Raw genomic sequence first — 26,566 nt, forward strand, 5'->3', positions numbered from 1 at the left:
TTTGCATGATTTTCATTATAAGATTATTCACTCAGATTACTGTCAAAGAATGTTGTAATGAGGATGCACAATGTTCATTTGTTGTTGACAACATATTAGAACTCACTTCTTCATCTGTCAAAGGCACTTTTGGAGAGATTGATGCCTCTTTTTTTTAATCTATGCTCCTAGACCTTTATGTGTTGCTGTTAATTATGCATCCCTTTCTCTACAAATCAATTCTCTTTTTCACATAATTGACAAGGAGCTATTGTATCTATTCAGACTAGGCTTAGAGCAACGGTTTCAAGAGATGAGTTTAAAATAAGAAGAAGAAACAAGGCTGCAACTATAGTTCAGGTACTATGGATGAATTATGTTTGTAAAGTATTTAAGAAAATGATTAGAAACAAAGGTGAATTTGTACAGATTAGTTAGCTACTTGTAGGTTGATCTTGAATAAGCAAAGGGGCAATGGATTGTATTTTTTGTATCTAATTCGTTTGTAAATTTTTGTTACAACTTCTACTGATTTGTTTTATCTTTCCATGGAACGATTATTTGTATGACATTAAATTTATGCAATGGATTCTATTTTTTGTATATGATATTTTATTTTCTATTATGAAACATTAAATACAAATTTAATTTGAAAATAAGTAAATCTATAAATAATATTTTTTTTAAACATTTAAAATTATGATACGCAAAAATGTGTGTCGTCTTCATTTATGACATGGTCTTTCTTGACAAGGGCTTTCTTGATACGCATTGTGTGTCATTAACACGCGCATCGTAAGGTTATGACACGCGAATGCGTGTCGTCTTCCTTTATGACAGGGCCTTCCTTGATACGCATTGCGTGTCGTAAACGCGCGTCGTAATTGCGCGTCGTAAATGAGCGTCGTAAATGCGCGTCGTCTCTCTTTATGACAGGGCCTTCCTTGACGCGCATTTGCGCGTCGTCTGAGCCTTTTACGACGCGCAATGAGCGTCGTAAAAGGCTGTTTTTCTAGTAGTGTGGGTGAGCTTACCCAGATACACAACAACTTCCATGTGTCACAGCTTCACAAGTGTCACCGACGAGGCCGTGGCCGTTTCACTGGATGATATATAGTTGGACGAGAGCATAAACTACATTGAGAGGGTTGTTGCAATTTTGGATAGGAAGACCAAGGTTCTTCAGAACAAGGAAGTGAAGATAGTAAAGGTGAAATGGCAGCACCAAAGGTGTTCCGAATGGACATGGGAACCGGAGGATGAGATGCGAGATCACTATCCGGACTTATTTGCATCAGTAGACTTCGAGGACGAAGTTGAGTTCAAGTGGGGGAGATTTGTAACACCTATTCCAGGTATCATTTAATTTATCTAATTTTAGGGTTTTGAGCTTGGACTCTATGAGTTGGGGAGCTCCAACTCGTCGGGTAGAGATCATTTATGAGGATGCAGGATTTCTATCATACTCGACGATTCGGAAGGCCCCGACTCGACGAGTAGGCATTGTAAATACAAACCCTAATTTTTAGGGTTTGCACCCTATTTAAGGGACTTAGTCCGCCTCTTGTGGCCCACCTTCCCACTTTACTACCCAGGGAAGAATGTCTAAGCTATTCTTGTTGTTTCCTTATGATTGAGCGGCTAAGAGAGAGATTTTGGTGCATATAGTTGAAGGAGGTTGAAGACTGTAACGCCCGGGTTTCAGGGCTAAGCATATTTGTCAATGTAACAGTCTAGGTCAACTATTGTAACTCTTTTTGAAGTAATAAAAGATGAAATATTTGAGTATTATGTGAATTATGTGTGTTTATGTGTTTCTTATTTAATTATAAATGTATACTTAATAAAGAATAAAAATAAGCGTCAAAATTAAAGTATGAGATAAGCCTTATATCTCTACATAAAGTTTTAGAATATGTCTCAAGGTTTCCGTACATATAAAGAACGCCGAAATCCGAGTTATAACGAAGAAGTTATGGCCCGTCGAAGTTTTACGGCAAAACCGGCACGTCACCGGGAAGCGTAAATAGTGAATTTACGATAGACTGAGATTTAGCCTTAGCAATCTAAACGAAAGTTGTAGAATATGTTAAACTAAGAACGTCGATAAAAAGAACGCCCAAATCTGACTTCGTATGAGGAAGTTATGATTTTTCTAAGATTCGGCTTAGCAGTGCACGGCCCGAAACTCGAATTTTTGTTCGAGAGGTTTTTGGCTTACGCGACCTAAATGAGAGTTGAAGATCTCATTAATAGGAACTCAACGGTAAAAAGATGGACGAAAGCGGAGTTCGTATGAAGGAGTTACGAATTCTTCGCGGTTATTTAACAGTTTAAACGCCTCTTACTGTTAAATTTGAGATCGGTCGAGAATTAGCCGACGGAGACTAAATGAAAGTTGTAGATCTTGTTTTTACCTATGCGTGGAAAAAAAGAACGTCGAAAACTGAGCTCGTATGCGAAAGTTATGGGATTTAGAAATTGGCAGAGTGCTGCTGCAAAAGGGGTGACGTGGCTGAATATGGGCCAAGGCTTTCTCCCCAAGGAAAGCCATCAGATGATGACACGTGGCACTGACTCGGCGAGTCAGTGAACCGACTCGGTGAGTCCTTCAGGATTTCACCCTATAAATAGAAGTGTTGGGTTCTCTCATTTCTTACACCTTTCCCCACTTCTTTCTCTCTCTACACACTCTCTCTCTAGCCTATCCTAACCCCCCCCCCTAAAGCCTAGGTAAACCCCCTAGCACCCGAAGGAAGCCCCGAGGCTCCCGGAGTCCCGAGAAAAGAGCCTTTCGGCTCGGGAACGCTGCTCCAGCGAAGCCCGGTTTTCGAGAAAACTCGCTGTAAGTGAGCTACGCCTAACCTATCTTTAGTTTAGCATACGTTTTAATATAGTAATGTTATTAGGACCTTATAATAAGTACTTGGGCTATTATTATGGGTTACATAAGTATCGTTTAACGCTTATATAGTAATAATAATAGCTAGACTATTAATTAATCGCGGTTATCGTTAGACTAAACCCTAGTGGTATTGGTACTAGGTTTTATCGAAGGAATATCGTTTTGAGAGTATCGAAGCGCTGTCCGAGTGCTGAGTCACCACCTTTCAGGTGAGTGCATAGTTACTTTCAGCTTACACATAGATATGAAGTATTTTATATAAATTACGTGCTATGTGTGCATATTATCTTAATATTTGCTATCTATGCTGGGTGAACATTGTTATACATGTTTTCAATGATTTAAACTGTATATGTATTTTATATCTACGAAAATGTTGGGGTAAAACATGGGTAGATGTAATAGGTGATGTGTGATAAAATGATGAGACGCCTCGATGTTGATGTTGTTGATTCTGTCATCTAGCGGAGTATGGATGACGACCACGGACTCTTCTAGACAGTCCAGTGAAACACTAGCAGGCTCGCAACCTGTAGGTGTTTGTGAACGATGTGTTCACCGGTGTACTCCATCCCCCACATGATTGCCTTTAGGACATTTAATGCTGAGGAATGCCCTTAGCAGTAGTGTCCGTCCCGATGATGATCCTTAGGCTAGGTCCCTTATGATAGGTGTTTAGGGACGTAAAGTGAGGATAACGGGAACGGGTAATCGGGTTATTGTTGATTGATGAAATTAATAAACTTATTTATTGTGGGTTGAAAACCCTATGTGCTCACCAGGCTCCCAAGCCTGACCTACTCAGTTTTTTGTATTACAGGTAGCAGCGCATGAGCATAGGTGTGATGTTTTGGACGAGGGATTACGGATATAGGCCTGTAGATATGAAATAATGTAGTAAGGCTTATATTGTACTGTTTATGCTTTTGATCTGTACGAACATGACATCCCAAGTCTTTTAATGAAATACATTTCTATGGAAATGCTTTTGATAAATCTTTATCATATTTTTGTTTTGGGACAAATTCCGCAACACTTTCATTTAAAATGTAACTCTGATTTTTAAACAAAGCATAAACAAACTGGTTTTTTCTGGCCGTGATTTTGGGGATGTCACAGTTGGTATCAGAGCATTAGTTTAAGCGAACTAGGAATTTGTAGGATTTCTAGACTTAAACTTAGAATGCTAAGCGATGATTGTGAGGTGTGAGCACTAGCTTATTTTAGGAATTGTGTCTAAAATGCTTTTATGTGCTAAATGCTTTGTGCATGATATGTTAATTGTTCGGATCTATGGTCTGTTGCCGACCGGATCTGGAAACCTTATGTGTTTAGGATTCTAAACGTACGACTACGATATTAGAACTAGCATGTAAACATTTCGGAGTGATAAGGACGATTTAAAATGTCTATCCTAAATAAAGATCTAAATTCACCTTATTCGGTGTATAGATCAAGATGGCAAGGACCCGTAGCGGAAACGTGAACGCAAATGGAAGTAGGAACCAACCCCCAGTGGTTCAGCAAATACCTGTTGTTGAAGAAGTTGCACCTGAGCCAGTCACCATGGCTGGAGTTCAAGCCATGATTCAGGCTATGCTAGCTGAACAAAGGGAGGAAATGAGACGGATGCTCCAGGAAAATAGGGACGAACCTACCATACATGTTGAACCGACGGAGCCAGTTCCCGAGCCATCTGAGGAAGGGAACTACAGCCACCAAGTGAGTCAAGTAGGGACTCAAGGTGAGCAAAGGGATGGCCCAGAAGGGAGAAACAACAAGGATGGGCGGATGTACAAAACTTTCTTGGGTGCGAAACCACCAAGTCTCTCCGGAAGCCCAAAGCCTGTTGAGATTATGGACTGGATCTCCGAGATGGAGATGGTGTTTGAGAGCTGCGATTGCAGCGAGAAGCAGAAGACTGTCTTCACTGTGAGACAATTGAAAACTGGAGTCTTGAGCTGGTGGAAGCTATTGGCAGATACAATGCCACGAGGAGAAGCTCTGAAAATGTCATGGGATGAGTTCTTGGAACAACTGAAGGCGCAGTACTGCTCAGAGATAGACCTGATTGATCTGAACAATGAGTTCCAAAATTTGAAGAAGGGGAGAATGAGCATCGATGACTATGCTGCTACATTTACGGAAAAGATGAAGCTGTTTCCATACCTAGTGCCAACCGAACTTTCCAAAATTGAGAAATTCGCAAACGGACTGTCGGCTGACTTTGGCCCAACAGTCAAAATGACAACCACTCTGAAATCAGCTGTTCGATCAGCTAAGAACGTGGAGACCCAACAATAGGAAAGAGGTCTGGAGAGGGCTGAGGTTGGTGAGAAACGGAAGTTCGATGGATCCTCGAAGTCCAACAAGAAGAGTAGATTCTCAAAGTCTGGTTCGAGGGGAGGAGGATCAGAAGCGAAGTGGTGTGACAAGTGCAACAAGAACCACTCTGGGAAGTGTGACGGAGGGGTCACTTGTTACAAATATGGAAAGCCTGGGCACTACGCCAATGAATGCACCCTCAACCAGAAGGCCTGTTATGGGTGCAATGAAGAAAGGCACATTTTGAAGGACTGCCCGAAGAAGAAGGAGGCAGGAAGACCCAACATACCACCGAAGCCGAAGGCGAGAGCCTTCCAGATAACGCTCGAGGCTGCGAAGGAGGCAGCAAACGTCGCTTCAGGTACCTTTCTTGTAAACGGTTTGCCTGCAAATATACTATTTGATTCCGAAGCCAACTAATCCTTTGTGTCGCATAAATTTGGTGGGAAGTTAGCATTGCCTGTAGAAAAACTAGATAATGCCCTGATTGTAGAAGTTGCCAGTGGCAAATTCATACCTGTTAGTAATCGCATTAGGAACATCGACATTGACCTAAATAGAAACGAATTCCATGAAGAGATATTACCCATAAAGTTAAACGGTTTCGACATCGTTTTGGGTATGGATTGGCTTAGCGCTAACGATGCTGAGATTCAATGCCAAAAGAAGATAGTAAGGGTAAACCCACCCGGAAAGGAATCATTTATGGTGTATGGGGACAAACGCAGAGTGAATTCTGGAATCATCTCCCTGATGAAAGCCAGGAAATGTTTGTCCAAAGGATGTGCATCGTACTTGGCATTCGTAATCGATGCCAAGAAGGAGAAGAAAGAGGTGCAGAATATACCGGTTGTGTGTGATTATCCGGAAGTCTTTCCCAAAGATCTTCCTGGATTACCACCTGATAGGCAAGTGGAGTTTCGTATAGACTTGTTACCAGGAACAACACCGATAGCAAAGGCACCTTACCGATTAGCACCGACGGAGATGAAGGAGCTCATGACGCAACTTCAGGAGTTGTTGGACAACGGTTTCATTCGACCTAGTTCATCACCCTGGGGAGCTCCGGTGTTATTCGTGAAAAAGAAGGACGGAAGTATGAGAATGTGTATAGACTACCGAGAGCTGAATAACGCAACGGTGAAAAACAAGTATCCATTGCCGAGGATTGACGACCTATTCGATCAGCTGCAAGGTTCGAGCTACTTCTCAAAGATCGATCTTAGGTCAGGATATCATCAGCTGAAGGTGAGAGAACAGGATATTGAGAAGACTGCATTCAGAACAAGATATGGACACTATGAGTTCTTGGTTATGTCATTTGGACTAACCAATGCTCCTACAACATTCATGGATTTGATGAATAGGGTTTGTAAACCATTCCTCGATAAATCTGTGATAGTGTTCATCGACGACATTCTCATCTACTTGAAAAGCCAAGAGGAGCATGGCAAGCATCTACGGGAAGTATTAAAAGTGTTGAAGAAGGAGAAGCTTTTTGCAAAGTTCTCCAAATGCGACTTTTGGATATGGGAAGTCCAATTCTTGGATCATGTTGTTAACCAGGAGGGAATAATGGTTGACCCCGCAAAGATCGAGGCTGTAATGAAGTGGGAACGTCCGAAGAGTCCCACGGAGATTCGAAGCTTTCTAGGATTAGCTGGATATTATCGACGATTTATCCAAGGCTTTTCTTCGATAGCTGCTCCATTAACAGCTTTGACTCATAAAGGAGCTACGTATATGTGGAGTGAGAAACACGAAGAGGCATTCGAGAAACTAAAGAAGAAGTTATGTGAAGCACCAATACTTTCTCTACCCGATGGAGTCGAAGATTTCGCGGTTTATAGTGACGCTTCTGGAGTCAGGTTGGGTTGTGTTCTGACCCAAAGAGAAAAGGTGATAGCGTACGCATCTCGACAATTGAAAGAGCACGAAAAGAACTACCCCACTCATGATCTGGAGTTGGCAGTGGTAGTTTTTGCCTTAAAGATATGGAGGCATTACCTCTACGGCACGAAGTGCAAGCTCTTCACTGATCATAAGAGTCTCCAATATCTCTTTAATTAGAAGGAGTTGAACATGAGGCAACGAGGCTGGCTAGAACTTCTCAAGGACTACGACTGTGAGATACTTTACCACCCAGGTAAAGCAAATATTGTTGCTGATGCTCTCAGTCGGAAAGTCAACCTTGAAAGGAAAAGGCCAAGAGTGTTGAGAATTGAAGTCGTCTCGACGGTTGTGGAAAGTATCAGGAAAGCTCAAGAAGAAGCTCTAGAGAAAAATGACCGAAAGGAAGAACGTTTGGGCAAAACGTTAGTATTCGGAACAAACAGTCGAGGACTAAAGGTATTCCAAGATCGGATTTGGGTGCCTATGACGAGAGGAATAAGAGATCTTCTGATGGAAGAAGCACACAAGACCATGTACTCAATTCATCCCAGTAGCACTAAAATGTATAGGGACCTAAAACCTAACTACTGGTGGCCAACGATGAAGCTCGATGTTGCGAAGTATGTGGCCGAGTGCGTAACATGTGCGAGGGTTAAGGCACAACATCAGAAACCGTATGGGAGTTTAGAACCCTTACCTGTACCCATGGGTAAATGGGAAGACATCACCATGGATTTTGTGACTAAACTGCCCAGGACAAAGAACGGTCACGACATGATTTGGGTAGTCATGGATCGTTTCACCAAGAGTACACACTTCATAGCAGCCAACGAGAAGTGGTCTATGGATAAGCTCGCAAATTCTTACGTGAAGGAAATTGTAAGACTTCACGGTGTCCCTCTTACAATTGTATCAAATCATGATAGTCGTTTCACGTCAAGGTTTTGGAGGAGTCTGCAAAAGGAATTGGGTACGAAATTATGTTTGAGTACGGCTTACCATCCGCAAACTGATGGTCAGAGCGAAAGAACGATTCATACATTGGAAAATATGCTGAGAGCATGTACCCTCGAATTCCAAGGGAATTGGGACGAGCACTTACCTCTGGTAGAATTCTCCTACAACAATAGTTTTCACTCGAGCATCAAGAAGGCACCTTACCAAGCCTTGTATAGACAGAAGTGTCGTACGCCGTCTTGTTGGCTTGAAGCTGGAGAGAAGCAGTTTATGGGCCCCGAGATAGTCCATGAGACTGCTGAGAAGTTGAAGGTGATTAGGGAAAGAATGTTAGCAGCTCAGGATCGTCAGAAGAGCTATGCTTACAAGAAAAGACGACCGATAACCTTCGAAGTTGGGGATTCGGTTTTGCTTAAAGTCTCGCCGTGGAAGGGACTTATAAGATTCAGGAAACGAGGAAAGTTAAGTCCAAGGTTTATTGGACCGTTCAAAGTTCTTCAGAAGATAGGGAACCAAGCTTACAAGTTGGAATTGCCCATAGAACTCAATGGTATTCATAACACCTTCCATGTGTGTTATTTGAGGAAATTCACGGGAGATGTTCCTGACATAATTCCAATCTCAGAGTTAAGAATGGATGAGAATAAGAGGCTGATCGAAGAGCCCGAGGCAATTGTTGACCGTAAGACTAAGAAGTTACGACGCAATATGGTCGACTTAGTGCTAGTCCGATGGAAACATTCGAATGGGCCGAATCTCACTTGGGAAACAGAGGATGACATGATGAGTTGCTATCCACATTTGTTTGCTGATGCATGATTTCGGGACGGAATCATCCTAAGGGGGAGAGAATTGTAACGCCCAGGTTTCAGGGCTAAGCATATTTGTCAATGTAATAGTCTAGCTCAACTATTGTAACTCTTTTTGAAGTAATAAAAGATGAAATATTTGAGTATTATGTGAATTATGTGTGTTTATATGTTTATTATTTAATTATAAATGTATTAGTAATAAAGAATAAAAATAAGCGTCAAAATTAAAGTATGAGATAAGCCTGATGTCTCTACATAAATTTGTAGAATATGTCTCAAGGTTTCCGTACATATAAAGAACGCCGAAATCCGAGTTATAACGAAGAAGTTATGGCCCGTCGAAGTTTTACGGCAAAACCGGCACGTCACCGGGAAGCGTAAATAGTGAATTTACGATAGACTGAGATTTAGCCTTAGCAATCTAAACGAAAGTTGTAGAATATGTTAAACTAAGAACGTCGATAAAAAGAACGCCCAAATCTGACTTCGTATGAGGAAGTTATGATTTTTCTAAGATTCGGCTTAGTAGTGCACGGCCCGAAACTCGAATTTTTGTTCGAGCGGTTTTTGGCTTACGCAACCTAAATGAGAGTTGAAGATCTCATTAATAGGAACTCAACAGTAAAAAGATGGACGAAAACGGAGTTCGTATGAAGGAGTTACGAATTCTTCACGGTCATTTAACAGTCTAAACGCCTCTTACTGTTAAATTTGAGATTGGTCGAGAATTAGCCGATGGAGTCTAAAAGAAAGTTGTAGATCTTGTTTTTACCTACGCGTGGAAAAAAAGAACGTCGAAAATGGAGCTCGTATGCGAAAGTTACGGGGTTTAGAAGTTGGCAGAGTGCTGCTGCAAAAGGGGTGACGTGGCTGAATATGGGCCAAGGCTTTCTCCCCAAGGAAAGCCATCAGACGATGACACGTGGCACTGACTCGGCGAGTCAGTGAACCGACTCGGCGAGTCCTTCAGGATTTCACCCTATAAATAGAAGTGTCGGGTTCTCTCATTTCTCACACCTTTCCCCACTTCTTTCTCTCTCTACACACTCTCTCTCTAGCCTATCCTAACCCCCCTAAAGCCTAGGTAAACCCCCTAGCACCCGAAGGAAGCCCCGAGGCTCCCAGAGTCCCGAGAAAAGGGCCTTTCGGCTCGGGAACGCTGCTCCAGCGAAGCCCGGTTTTCGAGAAAACTCGCTGTAAGTGAGCTACGCCTAACCTATCTTTAGTTTAGCTTACGTTTTAATATAGTAATGTTATTAGGACCTTATAATAAGTACTTGGGCTATTATTATGGGTTATATAAGTATCGTTTAACGCTTATATAATAATAATAATAGCTAGACTATTAATTAATCGCGGTTATCGTTAGACTAAACCCTAGTGGTATTGGTACTAGGTTTTATCGAAGGAATATCGTTTTGAGAGTATCGAAGCGCTGTCTGAGTGCTGAGTCACCACCTTTCAGGTGAGTGCATAGTTACTTTCAGCTTACACATAGATATGAAGTATTTTATATAAATTACGTGCTATGTGTGCATATTATCTGAATATTTGCTATTTATGCTGGGTGAACATTGTTATACATGTTTTCAATGATTTAAACTATATATGTATTTTATATCTATGAAAATGTTGGGGTAAAACATGGGTAGATGTAATAGGTGATGTGTGATAAAATGATGAGAGTCCTCGATGTTGATGTTGTTGATTCTGTCATCTAGCGGAGTATGGATGACGACCACGAACTCTTCTAGATAGTCCAGTGGAACACTAACAGGCTCGCAACCTGTAGGTGTTTGTGAACGATGTGTTCACCGGTGTACTCCATCCCCTACATGGTTGCCTTTAGGACATTTATTGCTGAGGAATCCCCTTAGCAGTAATGTCCGTCCCGATGATGATCCTTAGGCTAGGTCCCTTAGGATAGGTGTTTAGGGACGTAAAGTGAGGATAACGGGAACGGGTAATCGGGTTATTGTTGATTAATGAAATTAATAAACTTATTTATTGTGGGTTGAAAACCCTATGTGCTCACCAGGCTCCCAAGCCTGACCCACTCAGTTTCTTGTATTACAGGTAGTGGCGCATGAGCATAGGTGTGATGTTTTGGACGAGGGATTACGGATATAGGCCTGTAGATATGAAATAATGTAGTAAGGCTTATATTGTACTGTTTATGCTTTTGATCTGTACGAACATGACATCCCATGTCTTTTAACGAAATACATTTCTATGGAAATGCTTTTGATAAATCTTTATCATATTTTTGTTTTGGGACAAATTCCGCAACACTTTCATTTAAAATGTAACTCTGGTTTTTAAACAAAGCATAAACAAACTCGTCTTTTCTGGCCGTGATTTTGGGGATGTCACAAAGATTGACAAGCTTGAAGTAGGAAGGAGACTATAGATCCAGCATCTACATCGTTTGCACACCCATTTGAAGGTAGTTGAGTTGGAGCAACATGTGAGATTTATCTGATCTTAACTTTTCAGTTCAACATCCACATGAGGTTAGTCTCCTCACAATACCAATGTGTCTAAGGCACCAAGTCCGACCTATTATATGATATGTGGTACACTAGCTGATGTTATATTAAGAGGCATGATAGTTGGTTACGTAGTAGGAAGTATGCTATTTGTATATGTGGTATGCTTGCATGGAAGACCATGAAAGAGGTCATGGCATCTGGATGTAAGACCATGTGGAGAGCCCATGGCTTTCCTATTAAAGACCATGGGAGAGACCATGGCAACCAGATGTAAGACCATGTAGAGAGCCCATGGCTTTCCTATTAAAGACCACGGGAGAGCCTATGGCACTTAGGTGTAAGACCATGTGGGGAGCCCACGGCATCCTAAAGTAAGACCCTGGGCATGAGCCCACGACATCCCTATATGTTGTATGCATCGCTTATGTGGTATATGTAGTTGTTATAGCTAATATGATATGTGTTTATGTGGATTGTATGTGGAGTATGCTCTGGGGAACTCACTAAGCATTAGCTTATGGTTTGTGGATTTGTTTCAGGTACATCTGAGTGCAAGGGCAAGGGAAAGGCTTGATGGCGCGGCATGCACTCTCTCTTAGGAATTTTTATGGGACACTTTTATGATTTGAATAATGTTGTTAATCTCAAGAATTTGAAAACAAATGTATTGAGATTATATGGTTTATGTAAAGTGTTGTGACTATTTAAAAATGAAAAAAAAAATTCCTTTTGAAAATCTGGGTCGTTACAACAACTACCATTGTCAATGTATATTCGATGGACTTTCGTGTGACGAATGAATCCAGATATATGGAGCGGGGTCTCGCGGATCCTAGTTCGATGATCTAGGATCGCTGATCAAGAAAGTAATGTTGAGTAGGTTTCTCGAGAGTGTCTCTATCTCGTCTTCCATGTAGTGAGGTGCGTTCCTCTTACGAGAGTTAGAGATAGTGAGTACCTCTGTGCCGACCTATGGATTTGTCTGCAACAAATACAGATGTGATATCGTCGTCTGAGGTAGTAAAACATCCGACGACAGTTGTCGGATACTGCTCTGGTGTACTGGCTCTGCAATTTCTACCATAATTGGCGGGACCTGTTCCATTAGCACCTGGATTAGGGCCTGTGTGCTACACTAATGGTGGCGGTCGTTGTTTAACATTACTGGTGTTCTGAACAGATCTTCTATTGCCGTCCCAGATGCCATTGGTTTTAGATCCTCCTTTTGCTGGGAACCAACGTCGTCTATTGGCTATCACTCTGAGGATACGTCCGGATGGCGCCAAATGTTGTGACATGCTCTATAGGGGTTTGGATGTCGGATGATGGGTCTTTCCTAGAAGCTTTCCTGAGAACACAACAAAGAAGAATCGTTAGAGGACGTCTGGGTGTGCTCTCGGGACGTCACTCCGACAATCAAGTTAGTTTTCTGGGAAAGAGAATTTTAGGGTAAAACTCGTGAGAGAGAAGATGGATCCCTTCCTTGAGGCAGAAGAGATCCTTTTATGCCTGTTTCTAACGGATCGTGGGGACCTCGTCCGATGAGTGTGAGACGTGGCCTCCTCTGACTGGGAGAATAACGCCAACATTAACTAACTATCTGGTGACGTCAGTTCTAGGCGTCACCTTAGCATCTTGTCACATACTGATTTGTCTTGAGTGAATGAGAAGATCACGGGGAATATTCTTTCCTTGTGAAGGAAAGTGAACTGTCACCCTGATGTTGGCTCACTCAGGCCCAGACCAAGTCTTGGCCAAGGTTCTGGCAAAATAACGTCTCTGTTATGTTTTCTGTCACATTTAACATGGCCATTTATGGTAATGTTAACACTATTGATATAAGCTTTTTCCCAAAAAAGGGTTTCTTTGTGCGTCCCATTCTAGATCAATAAGAAACAAAACCTTGACAGATTACTTGCATAGATTGATTGATGCTTTTTCTTCAGATTCCGCATTCATTATCTCATCATTATTTCTAACACCAACTCCAGATCATGTGTGAGATATCACGTCTCGTGTGGCTTTAGTTGCCAAAAAGCATAAGCTATCACCCATCCTCTCTGCATGAGGACCACCCCCAAACCAGTCATGGATGCATCACAGAATACCATAAAATCCTCAATTTCATCTGGAAGGGTAAAAAACGAGACAACACATAATCCTTGTGAAAAGGTCTCAAATGTTGACTGCTGCTTAGGGCCCCATCGTAAATCCACCCCCTTCATTGCCAGACGAGTGAGGGGTACATTAATCTTGGAGAAATCATGAATAAATATCTGATAGTACCTTGCTAATCCGAAGAAACTCCTGATATCCGCGGGATATTTTAGAGCCTCCCGATGTATCACAACCTTGATCTTGGTTGGATCAACCAATGTCACATCCTGGTTAACAATGTGTCCATGGAACTGAACCTCTCGTAACCAAAACTCGCACTTTGAGAACTTAGTGTAAAGCCATTCTCGCCTCAAAACCTCCAGAAGCTTATGAAGATGCTCCTCATGCTACTCCCGGGTCTTGGAATATACCAATATATCATCAATAAACACTATAATAGAGCGATCGAACATCGACCTGCAAACCTGATTCGTCAAGTCCATAAACACCGCCGACGCATTGGTGAGCCTAAATGGCATCACTACGAACTCGTAATGCCCATAAAGAGTCTGGAACGTGGTCTTCTCCACGTCCTCCTCTCTCACCCTGACCTGATGATACTCGGACCTCAGATATATCTTGGAGAACCAATATGCACCTTGAAACTAATCAAAGAGGTCATCAATCTGCGGAAAGGGATAACAGTTCTTCACTGTCAACTTGTTCAGCTCCGATAATCAATGAACATCTCATGTGAACCATCCTTCTTCTTGACGAACAAAATCGACGCTCCCCACAGAGAACTGCTCGATCTGATGAACTACTTACCTAGCATTTCCTGCAGCTGAGATGACAACTCCTACATCTCAAGATGTGCTAAATGGTACGACGCCTTAGCAATCGGGCCGCACTTGGCACAAGATCAATCCCGAACTCGTCTAGCCTCTAAGGAGGCATACCGGGTAACTCCTATGAAAACACATCGGCAAACTCCCTGACAACCGGTACCTCTGAAACTGAAACCTGATCCCCAACATGCGTATCCACCACATAAGCTAAATAATACGAACACCCATGTTGAATATACTATCGAGCTCTGGCTGTAGAACAAAACCCTGAAAGCGTCCTGATGCCCTCTCTATAGATAACCAGTTCTCCCCTACTTGGGATTCGAACTACCATGTGCTAGCCATCACAATCAATCATAGCACCAAAACGGATCAACCAATCCATACCTACAATTACACAAACATCCCCCATGGGAATAGGGATCAAATCGATCAGATAAGGCACATCAAAGATCTCCAAAATACAACCATGATATACTGATGATGTAGAAACCCCGTGTTCATTGGCGATGGAAACTCGCAATGGACACTTTAACTCCCCCAATGTTCATTACAAACTCCCTACTAAACGATTGAGATAGAAAGGACCGACTCACACCCGAGTCACACAACACTAGAGCGGGCAAGGAGTTGACTAGAAATGTACCTAAAAAAGCTACATACATATAAGCATCAAAAAAACATAATCAATGAGATAATTGATAGAAACATATCAGTCACAACGTCTGAAGCTACTTTGGCCTCCTTAGTAGTAACCTAGAAAGCACTACCTCGAGCCCTTGGGGGCTCCGCCTTCCCCTGACGCCCATCTGTGATCTTCAATATAGCTGGCATGGGAGCTTGCGCCGACTTGGTGGCGAGCAATAGATAGTTGAACTTCACATGGCCAACCTGATCACAATGGTAGTGGATCCTGGTACTCAAATCAAGGGCTAACTAACTCGCATAGTGCCCCTCCCTTCGTTATTTGTGGCACACACCTCCCAGTTGACAAGCCTAGTTATAAACCTTACTGCATTTCCTACAAGTGCAGCCTCATTGACCCCAAACCTAGAATCGGCGGCCTTAAACCGCTTGGGCGTCAGCTGTGACTGGGCTAGGACTGGCCTCTTCTCTCTAATCTGAAGCTCTATCTCGATCTCAGGCCGCCTAGCAGTCTCCTGCATCTCCAATAGAGAATCATATCGTTGGGAGGAAACAAATTGTCTGATATTCGTCTTGGGCATGCTCAAGTAACGGGTCATCTAAGCCTACTCTAAAGAAAACTCTGGGCAAAACATGGCCCTCTCATTAAACATCCTTGTGATCTCCGTCATCGACTTCATCCCCTGTCCTAGTTCCAAAAACTCCTAGGCCAACCTATCGCGTTCTAGCCACGACACATAACGAGTACAGAACATATATGAGAACTTCTCCGAAGATACCACAGCCGAATACGATCCCTTAACGAGTCTCCACCAATCCTAAGCTCCATACCTCAAGAGGTTAAGAGCTTATCTGACCTTCTGGTCAGCTGGGGAAGAGCAGGTGAAAAATCATCCCACAACATCAGATAGCTACCTCATGGCTACGATTTGATCCTGAACTCCATCGAAAGTTAGGGCTTCGTATTGTCGAAGTACCGATTGCAACCGCAACGGCTGTAGTGGCTGCAACAGCAGCAACCTCAGACAAAGCAGCATAATGCTCATCAAAGTGCTCAATCAAGGAGGTCTTAATTGAGCCGAACATCTCTAGAAACTGAGCTCTGAAGTAAACCACAACCTCCTCCTGCATAATCTCTCTAATCATGTCATCTAATGCAGCTGACCCACCGTGACTGCCAGCTCCTAATCCTGATCCGGACCTAACCTCAAATTGGCGTGTAATCACCATACTGAAAATAAACCAGGAGGATATCAGATAACACTCATATCATAATATGGGAACCAACTCCCAACAAAGCCCTAGGGGTTGTGACTTCCTTATTACGCGTACGGGACCTGTGCTTTTAGTAGTACGTACCCATACTACTTTCCACACCTATGTGTATTTGTCTTAGAGGATCATAACAACACCCTAACAATACTCGCAAGCATAGACAGACACTCAATCCCCACTCCTTAGAGGAAAGTCTAAACATCTTGAAATGTGATGGTTGACCCCACACAACTCATCCATGAAACTTCCACCAACCCTACAACATTCGTGTATGCTAGCCATACATACCATTCAACCCAATTGACAGTCGAATATCAGATCTTACCCTTAGCCTTTCATCAAAAAAGAACAAGAAATAAGGCCAAACCAAATATTCTCAGGCTATAGAATCTTAGTTATACATGACCATGATGCGTACACTAAGCAACTACAGGAATGATGTCAATTCAATTAGAGAAGAACCCTAGGCTATCAGGAATCATATAAATAGGAAATTATCATGCAAAATCCTGAAGATACCTAGCCTATCACTAGCATGATGTCCTAACATATCACATTATCAAATAACAGTACATCATTTTGGGGTCTACTTACTACTCCGGCTGATTCTATTATTATTTTGAAAACCATTTGAAAAAAATCATTTAAAAATCTTTTTCCTTAGTTTGAGACTGGATTCACACTAGTTTTCCTTCAATTCACTCAAACCAAAGCTCTGATACCAACTAATAACATCCATAAAATTCATGAAAATTTTAAAATTTTCAAACAATTCCACAAACCACCATTGTTTACAAAATATTTTTCAAAACATGTTTATTTTCAGAGTTTCCCAAAGATCATAAAACAAAACATGAGGAGGTGCATGATCACACTTTTTCCTTCCTGCGATCATCTGAGGTACCTGAAACATAACCCAAAATTGTAAGCCCAAAGCTTATTGAGTTCCCCCAAAATACTAATCCAATACAAAACCAGAATAATAATTATAAACAACATGCATATAGAGACTTCACTCTGACTGGAACGCCCCACCGACCTACAGTCTATCTGGCATGCACTGAACCTTCAACATGACTGGTACGCCACACCGGGCCTTCAGCCTATCTGGAATGTTATCTGGGCCTTCGTCCTGACTGGTACACCCCACTAGCCTTCAGTCTATTTGGGACGCCCTGGGTCTGTTGGCCTTCAGCACAAAGCAGGACCGCCTCAACCCACCTACCATCATATATCAACATATATCATATAAAACACTATCTAGCATGTACAGACAGTCATATAGATCTAACAGACCACTAATCATAGCATCATCCTATATAGCTGGATATAGATCTAACAAGTCACTCCACATAGCATCGTCCGATAAACCATAATAACCATACAAAGGGCTGACCTTGGTGCCTTCGAACCAAAAGTATAGTGAGGAAAACTCACCTCTATCTGCTGAATCACAATGAAAGTCTCTGACTGCTAGCTCACAAAAATCCTCATGCTATCACAACAAAATAATCATCAAATTAATACTTGGATTACAATCTAAGCTAATGGTCCTTTATTAGGGTAAATGGTCACTTTACCCATTCCTCAGTTGGGTTAAGAAGCATGCCTAAGTCTTGACCCAAAAGGCCCAATCTCTAAATAACCACCCAAGGCCCATAATTGGGCCAAATTTCAAAATTAGGCCCAAATCCTATTTGGGCCTTATCCTAAGGTCCAACACTTCACTTAGCCCAAAACACTCATACTCAGATGGAGCAAATAGGGCGCAAGCATCCAAGCCCAAAAAGGTGCCCCAAAACTTGAAGCCCAAACTCGAAAACCCAACAGGTTGAGTACGCGGGGCATACCCAACTATACGCTTAGCGTACTCCACCTTGACCAAAACGCGATACCGACCACCTACGACCAGTGTAAGCCCTGGTAGGCCCAGCATACGTGGTGGCCATGCACAACATTGAATCAGGCTTATTCCATTCAAACCAAACGTTCAAAAACCAAATCCAAGTTTAAGAAGGTGCTCTTAACCATTAAGTTTCCAACTTCATGGTTATGCATGCATCAATAGGACCCAAAACCATCCTCCTAGTTTGTCTTAACCACTAAGGACCTCTACACTTTGCATGCAAGCATTAAATGAGCCAAGAATGCATTTTTATAAATTAACACAACTCAAATCTTCTAAAAAGGTAGCTCATTTGGTCTTAGAGTAGCATTTACTCATCAAGTCCAAGAAAAGGGGGACAAACTCATAAGATTCCATATTCCTAGATCTTTAAGAAATACAAGTAATATTCAAGACTTTATGCCTTCTAGAGCTCCCAAAGAGAAGAAGATGTCCGACTTACAAGCTTGAATCCCACACCAAAAATTCTCAAACGATCTCTTCTTCTTTCTTCAACATTAAGAACACACACACACATTTAAGCTCAACATAAACAAGGGCTAGGGCTTGCAAAGTCGACTCAAGGAGGGTGGAGGCTGAAAGGGTGAAGGAAATGAGGCTATAAAGGGGATTATATAGGGCTCAACCCTAAAATTTAGTGGTTTCCATATCTGATGAGTACACCCCGCATATGTTGACATACGCCTCGCGTACTAGGGTGCGCCCTAGTATGCTAAGAGTACACATGTACGCATCGCGTACTCTTATCCTTTGAAAACTATGGATTTGCCACTAGGGCTTCTCGTGGCTAATTTCTTTTATCACAAGGACCATAATGACATAAATTAAAACCATAAAGATAAATTTTGGAAGTACCTAAATATCGGGGTGTTACACATTACAATAATATCCAAACCCAACAAATGTACCACATTTTGTTAACACATACTTATCGGATTCATAGACTTGTTTATCTCAACATCTATTAATTACACCACAAGAAACTAACTTCTTCCTAATTTTAGGAACATGAATAACTTTCTAAGAAGAAGACTTTTTCCATAACTAAACGATAAAGATACATAACGACGACCAACAACATGTGCTTTATTATGGTCTCTCATGTACAACGTTAATCTATCATCCACTACTTTATAATCCTAAAATTAAGAGTGATATTTACATACATGAATCATCGCCCCCAAGTCTATCCGCCATGCATGATCATCATCTTGAATATAAAATAATTCAGGAATAAGCGTTACATGATATATAACAGTAGTATATTTTTCAGAAATAAAATTTTGACCTTGTGGTTTTCGACATTTATCATTTGATCCTTGTCCAGAAGTGCTTGCTCTATTTTGTTCTTCTTGAAACGAAAATTTTGCTTCATGTGACTGGTTTTGTTGCAATTCCAACACACAAGTTTTGCTTTCTTATTTGAACTCTTATAATGGTCATCTTTCTTCTTCCTTTTTCCTTTTTTATTTTTAAATTATTTGTCATCTTCCACCATGTTTATAGAAGATCTTGGAACTTCCTTTTCCTTTCCTTTGCCACTTTCTGGAGCCCGACAACCCTCTTTAATTCTCAAGTGACTGCCAAGTTGTACCAGAGACAACTCTTCTTTTTGGTGTTTCAGTGTGTGTTTGAAGTCTTTCCATGATGGGGGGCCATTTGTCAAAAACATTTAAGACAGAAAATAGATCCATCCAATTGTATCTTGTGCTGTTCAACTTTTCCCAAAATCCTCATGAGTTCATTATATTTTTCCATGACAGGGCTTGAATCCACCATCTTGTAATTGTTAAAATTACTGACAAAAAATTACTCAGGAATATATTTGGACTCAAGGGCATCCCACGGATCTTTTGCAGATTAAAGATTTTGATAGACGTTAAAGAGAGAGTCAGAAATATCATTCGGAATGTGACCACAATAGATATAATCATTATTTTTCCATTTTTATCTTCTTTTGGTATGTTTAAGGGGTTCATCCTCAATAGGTTTTGGTGTAGGAGTGCTTAAAACGTGAACAACTATCAGTATAGTAAGAAGGAAATGCATCTTCTTTTACCAACAATGAAATTCATTGCGTTCAAATTATCCAACTTCCCGAATTTGGAAGTCATGTCTTTAACAAATTCTGACATTGATATTCATCACAAATCAAAGATTTTAATTGTTAGAATTTTGGGGTCTTAAGAATATTAATTTACTTGGATATTTCTAGGATCGTGATTGCAATCACTTTGCACGATCTGTGATTTCGACCCTATAGCCTGGGGTATCATGAAATCAGATTTGTGATAATCCAAAGAATGACAATTTAAGAGTCAGGCCACTTCTAAATCTGAAATACTGAAAAATACTTTGTTGTTTTGTATTCTTGAAAAGATAGATAGAATTAGAAGAAATATTTTTGGGAATATCTATGTTCAAACTGAAGTTTGGAACTTCAACCATCCTTAAATAGATTATAGAATATCAATTGAAAGTTGGTTGACGGAAGTTACATGCATTTGGCGCCAGAATGAGTTGGTTATTATGACATAACCAATTTATGGTTGCATCATGATATCACTACTAGTTTTGGCGGAAATTTGTGTGGCTGGACCCTTTCTAGATATAAAAATCCGTTTAGCTTTCAGGGCGCTGCCCTAGATTTCGACCCTATAGCTTGGGGTATCACGAAATCAGATTTGGGATAATACAAAGAATAACAATTTAGAAGTCAGACCACTTCTAAATCTAACATACTAAAAATACTTTGTTGTTTTGTGTTGTTTAATAGATAGATAGAATCAGACGAATTATTTTCGTGAATATCTATGTTCCAACCGAATTTTGGAACTTCAACCATCCTTAAATAGATTATAGAATATCAGTTGAAAGTTGGTTGACGGAAGTTACATGCATTTGGCGCCAAAATGAGTTGGTTATTATGACATAACCAATTTATGGTTGCATCATGATATCACTACTAGTTTTGGCGGAAATTTGTGTGGCTGGACCCTTTCTAGATATAAAAATTCATTTAGCTTTCAGGGCGCTGCCCTAAATTTCGACCCTATAGCTTGGGGTATCACGAAATCAGATTTGGGATAATACAAAGAATAACAATTTAGAAGTCAGACCACTTCTAAATCTAACATACTAAAAATACTTTGTTGTTTTGTGTTGTTTAATAGATAGATAGAATCAGACGAATTATTTTCGTGCATATCTATGTTCCAACCGAATTTTAGAACTTCAACCATCCTTAAATAGATGATAAAATATCGGTTGAAAGTTGGTTGATGGAAGTTATATGCATTTGGCGCTAAAATGAGTAGGTTATTATGACATAACCAATTTATGGTAACATCATGATATCACTACTAGTTTTGGCGGGAATTTGTGTGGCTGAACCCTTTCAAAATATAAAAATTCATTTAGCTTTCGGGGCGCTGCCCAATCCCCACGACAAGGGGCTCTGCCCCTTATACCCCACAAAGGGCGTTGCCCCTAGACCCCGACAGGGGCGCAACCCTAGACCTGCCAGGGGCGTAACCCCTTAGAACCCTGCACCCAGGGGGCTTTACCAGCAGACCCTCGTATTCTCGAGTTCACATTTATCACTCAGAGTGTACAATTCACACCTCCTGTCTTGATTAGTAAATAGATGTCAATATATCTCAATATTATTAATAATAACTACACTAAAATATGTTGAGAACACTAAAATCATCAACAATTTAGCCATGTGTTTTTCCAACATTATTTAATCTATCCATAAATCCATTAGTGACGGCTTCCAACAAACATGCTTGGAAAAAACTGTATGATGCAGTTGTGTTTTGCTGACTTTTAGATTGCTCAGTTTTAATTCTTACAGTTTTTTTGTAATCATAACTTAATTATTAGATGATTTGATCAGTAGAACAAAGTTTATACAAAATTCAATAATGATGATTCTCTTCGTATAATTATGTCGAAACACAATTTACTGACACTTCAGCTAGAAAATATACGAAGAGAATTATAATTTGTAAATTGTGCGTAAAATATTTTCTAGTGATCAAAACAGAGTTATAAATCCAAAGATTTAACAATTAAAAATAAAAGTGACCAGCGAACTTGCTAATCGTAGCTCTGACGTATAAATGATACTCATGCAATATTTAAGAAGAAAAAAAAAACACATTGACAATATCCTTGAAAAATATAAAATACGTCATGGCAATTCAGTTGAATCCTTTAAAAAAAAAAGTATACACTGATGTAATAAAACAAAGCCGCATCTAATTAGTCAACTTGAAGGATGTATTCACAAGGTCCCAATAGTTTATTTGGAGTTCAACCAATCATTTCAAATAACATTAATGCCCTCCGTAACTGTAGTTTGATACATTTGTCAACAGGGTAAACTAGTAATTTACGTGACAGCTAAACTTCATATAACTCTTCTGCTAGCGGATAGGAAGGTATTCATATCTTTCTCTTTCTCTTTCTCTCTCTAACTCTCTTCCATGGGAAAACGTACTCACACACCCATCGGAAGCTTGGGATTCATGATATGCTGGTTGGCCGTGATTCTACTTGTAATCATGGCGGAGACGGTGACTTCACAGTCCAGTAAGAGGAGTAATACTCTGATAAGAAGCTATTGCAGTAAGTATGGGGTATTGAATGAAGAGTTTTTTTCGAGGAACCTCAACACCACCATTTCTAGCCTCCGGCGGCAGTTGTCCAGTGCCACCGTATATGAAGCTGTTGCACGGACTATAATCAACGGTGACTCAGTATACGGCCTTGCTTTATGTAGGAGGTATCTCTCCACCGCAGAGTGTTTGAACTGTTTCGACGTAGCTGTGACAGGTGTGAGAGTATGTGGGATTGTCAATGGTGGCCGTGTTATCTACGACGATTGTGAACTTAGGTAATTAGTTCCTTTCATGAGCTTCTTTTTCTTTACTACTTCATTTTTATACATAAATCATAATTACCAAATTTAGGTTATAGTTTGTTATTATATTTTGTCCCACCAACTCCATCGGACGAAAACTAAATCTAGAAATCTACTCTAATATTGTGAAACTTAGGTAATTAGTATTTTTGGTTGCTTGAGAAAACACCAAAACCTTATACGAGTTAATTAAAAACGTCTTGTTTCCTTCCATGACTTGAAGTAAAGTTTTGTTGGATTATCCTCAAGGGATGTGAAATTTGATCATGAGCAATCTTAGGTCAAATATTAAGGAGACTAAATTTAAACAAACCAAACTTGATGTCAAGTTTTTTTATTATCATATTCCTCATCTCTTCTGCCCAGGTTTATGAAAATTAATCAGCATAAACTCTACTGATAAATACATTACTTTATGGTTTCTATTTTATGTGTTTCATTGCATTGTATTAATTGTTGAAGGTACGAGAACTTTAACTTCTACACAGAGGCTAATGTTCGGGGAAATGTCGGAGTATGTGGAAACGAAACATCAACTCAGCCTGCATTTCAAGAAACAGTGAAAGAGTTATTATCAGACCTTCGATTTGCAACACCAAGAACATCAAATTTCTATGCTGCCTCTGAAAGGCGAGTTAAAGGCAACAATGTAGCTGTATATGCAATTGCACAATGTAATGTAAACATAAGCCAAACTGTTTGTGCGGAATGTTTATCAGTAAGAACTACAACCTTATCAGGTTGTCTTCCTAATACATTCGGAAGGGCAATTGATGCAGGATGCTTTATGAGGTACTCTAGTACTGCGTTTTTTAGAAACAACCAGACTATTGATTTAACACCCTTTCTAAAAGATGGTAAGACCTATTTCCTAGGCATAACTTTTAATATATTCGTTTTTTACGTAAGATATTTATAGTTAAAGATAGTTCAGCTGAGTAGCTATGTTGTTTGCAATATATTCGTTTATGATTTATGTGATGTACAATATACCAGGACGAATTTCAATCCCTAAAGGAGCTATTATAGGAGGAGTTCTTGGAGGTGTCACCATTATGTTGATTGTACTTGTAGTTGTATATCTCTTGTGGCATGTGTCTACGAAGTCGAGTGATCACCAACAAGGTACATACTTATGCACTCCACTTCTACAAATGTATGGTATGAAATTTTGGGAATCATTTATACTAAACTTGTACATCAACTTAACATGTTTCTAAAATGGAATGACTTATTATCTTAATGTATCTTTACTACGTACGTACATGGTTAGTGGTTTGTAATATATTTGAGGTTTCGACTTCACAGATAAGTCGACCGGAGCAACTGAATTGCTGCAAGGCCCCATGGTTTATAACTTCAATGATTTAGTTATCGCAACTAATAATTTTAGTATAGAGCACAAACTTGGAGAAGGAGCTTTCGGAGAGGTTTATAAGGTATTTGTATTAGTTTTTATTATCCTATATAATTGTATATATATATATATATATATATATATATATATATATATATATATATATATATATATATATATATATATATATATATATATATATATCTATATATATATTCCTTTATAGTATAAATAGACATTTCGTCTTCTTATAATTTTTTTGATATACATCAGGGGACACTAATAAACGGGGAAGTAGTTGCAATAAAGAAAACATCCATGTCTTCTAGAGGACGAAAAACAGACTTCGATAATGAACTTAAAATCATAAGTAATGTTCATCATCGTCATCTTATGCGCCTTCTTGGATACTGTAACAAAGACCCGCACATGTTTCTTGTTCAAGAATTCATGGAAAACGGAAGCCTTGATAATTTCCTTTATGGTGAGTTGGAAGCATGCCTTTAGCTGACGAATTCATGTAGTTATGATACCTGACATTCGATCTAATTACAAATGGCAGGTGAAAAACGAGGGAGTCTAAATTGGAAACAAAGGTTTGAAATAATCTTTGGAATAGCAAGAGGACTTGCATATCTACATGAACAATACCATGTCACAGTCGTTCATGGAGATATTAAATCGAGCAACATTCTGCTTGATGATGAGTTTCAACCAAAAATTTCAGACTTTTGTTTGGTTAGACTGTTACCAGAAAACAAGACGCATATCAGCACCAAAGTTGCAGGGACATGGTAAGTTCATTCACCTATAATTAGAGTAGTCTCCTTACCAATTTGAACATCTTTTCTAGTTCTCTTTGTGTATGTATTTGACTTCTTCTTTACTAATGTATTTAATTCCTTTTAACTAATCGTGTATGATATAATTTATAGTGGCTATGTAGCGCCAGAGTATGCAATCAATGGACATGTATCTGAGAAAGTAGATACGTACAGCTTTGGAGTTGTAGTCCTTGAAATTATTAGTGGGAGGAGTTGCACTGAAGGCATAGGAAATGGATCTGTTGTAAACAACTTAGTTGATTACGTAAGTATCTTAAAGTTATACTATATTTGGCATATATCTTTTACTTGGGTCCATATCTCATGAGTCTTGTCTACAAGTAGATCGATGAAGCCAAAAAAAATATAATCATATAACCATATATTGAATAATTTGAAATATATATTTTATACAATCTTGTTCTTCTTATTGTGTATGATAGGCATGGAATCTATACGAGAATGGAATACTTGAGAATCTATGTGATCTTAAACTAGACCTAACTGAATATCTACAAGATGTAAAGAAAATCATAGAGCTATCCTTGATGTGCACTCAATCACCCGCTTCAACAAGACCATCAATGTCTGAAGTAGTTTTGGTTTTAAGTGACGTCAGATCACCAGAGCAAATATCCCCAATGACGTCTACATATAAGGAACCTCATGTATCTATTTCACTAGACGCTAGTACATATACTACTCCATCAACAACATCAAATGCCACTACATCAACTGTTCAATTTTCAGGTCGGTAGATTTCCATTTTGTATGGTGATTTAGCAACAACAATATGGTGCTAATAACATCACAACTCATTCGAGAAAGTATTACTCATGAATGGTAGCGGTTATTATTGTGTTGATTTTTCCATCCATAATCTTTTTTGTCTGGAAAAGAATGAGTATATGTTATATAAGATCGTATAAGAATCTAAATTATATTACATATGTAGTATGAGATGTATAATGATAAGAACAATTGGGCTTTATAACCGTATATTTCTTTTCTTTTGTTCGAGGGGAATATATTTAAATCATCACCTTTAAGGTCTTGTAAAATATCTACACCATTTTGTGACAATTTTTATTTTCTTTGGAATAATTAAATATGGATGGCCTAAAAAATTGGATTTTAAAATAGGCTTAATATAAACTTCTTCAATCATCCATGTCTATTTTTGCCTCGCAAACGTTTTGTAATCACAAACTCTATCAATATAATCATAAGTTCCAATAAGAAGAAAAGATTACTCAAAATGAATTTAAATGAATGATAAGTACTATAAAATCATAGATTTATTACTGAATACTTTTACAAA

At 39.6% G+C, this 26,566-nt stretch overlaps 1 protein-coding gene across 1 annotated transcript; it reads left to right on the forward strand.

The window, feature by feature from the left end:
• The first annotated feature begins 22,590 nt into the window (after positions 1 to 22,590).
• Positions 22,591 to 26,272, forward strand: LOC111915980 (cold-responsive protein kinase 1). The gene is made up of 8 exons (XM_023911610.3): positions 22,591 to 23,037; positions 23,527 to 23,921; positions 24,061 to 24,189; positions 24,373 to 24,503; positions 24,695 to 24,905; positions 24,984 to 25,215; positions 25,357 to 25,510; positions 25,689 to 26,272. Exons 1-8 carry the CDS (start codon positions 22,628 to 22,630, stop codon positions 26,001 to 26,003), a joined length of 1,977 nt encoding a protein of 658 aa, XP_023767378.2. The 5' UTR covers positions 22,591 to 22,627; the 3' UTR covers positions 26,004 to 26,272.
• The last annotated feature ends 294 nt before the right edge of the window (positions 26,273 to 26,566 follow it).

Source organism: Lactuca sativa, chromosome 2 (genome assembly GCF_002870075.4).
Source record: "Lactuca sativa cultivar Salinas chromosome 2, Lsat_Salinas_v11, whole genome shotgun sequence".
Taxonomy (NCBI): Eukaryota; Viridiplantae; Streptophyta; class Magnoliopsida; order Asterales; family Asteraceae; genus Lactuca; species Lactuca sativa.

Coding starts and splice junctions, on each gene's coding strand:
- LOC111915980 (XM_023911610.3), top strand. CDS start 22,628: ATGGGAAAACGTACTCACACACCCATCGGAAGCTTGGGATTCATGATA. Junction 24,190..24,372: donor GTCGAGTGATCACCAACAAG/GTACATACTTAT, acceptor TCGACTTCACAG/ATAAGTCGACCGGAGCAACT. Junction 25,216..25,356: donor ACCAAAGTTGCAGGGACATG/GTAAGTTCATTC, acceptor TATAATTTATAG/TGGCTATGTAGCGCCAGAGT.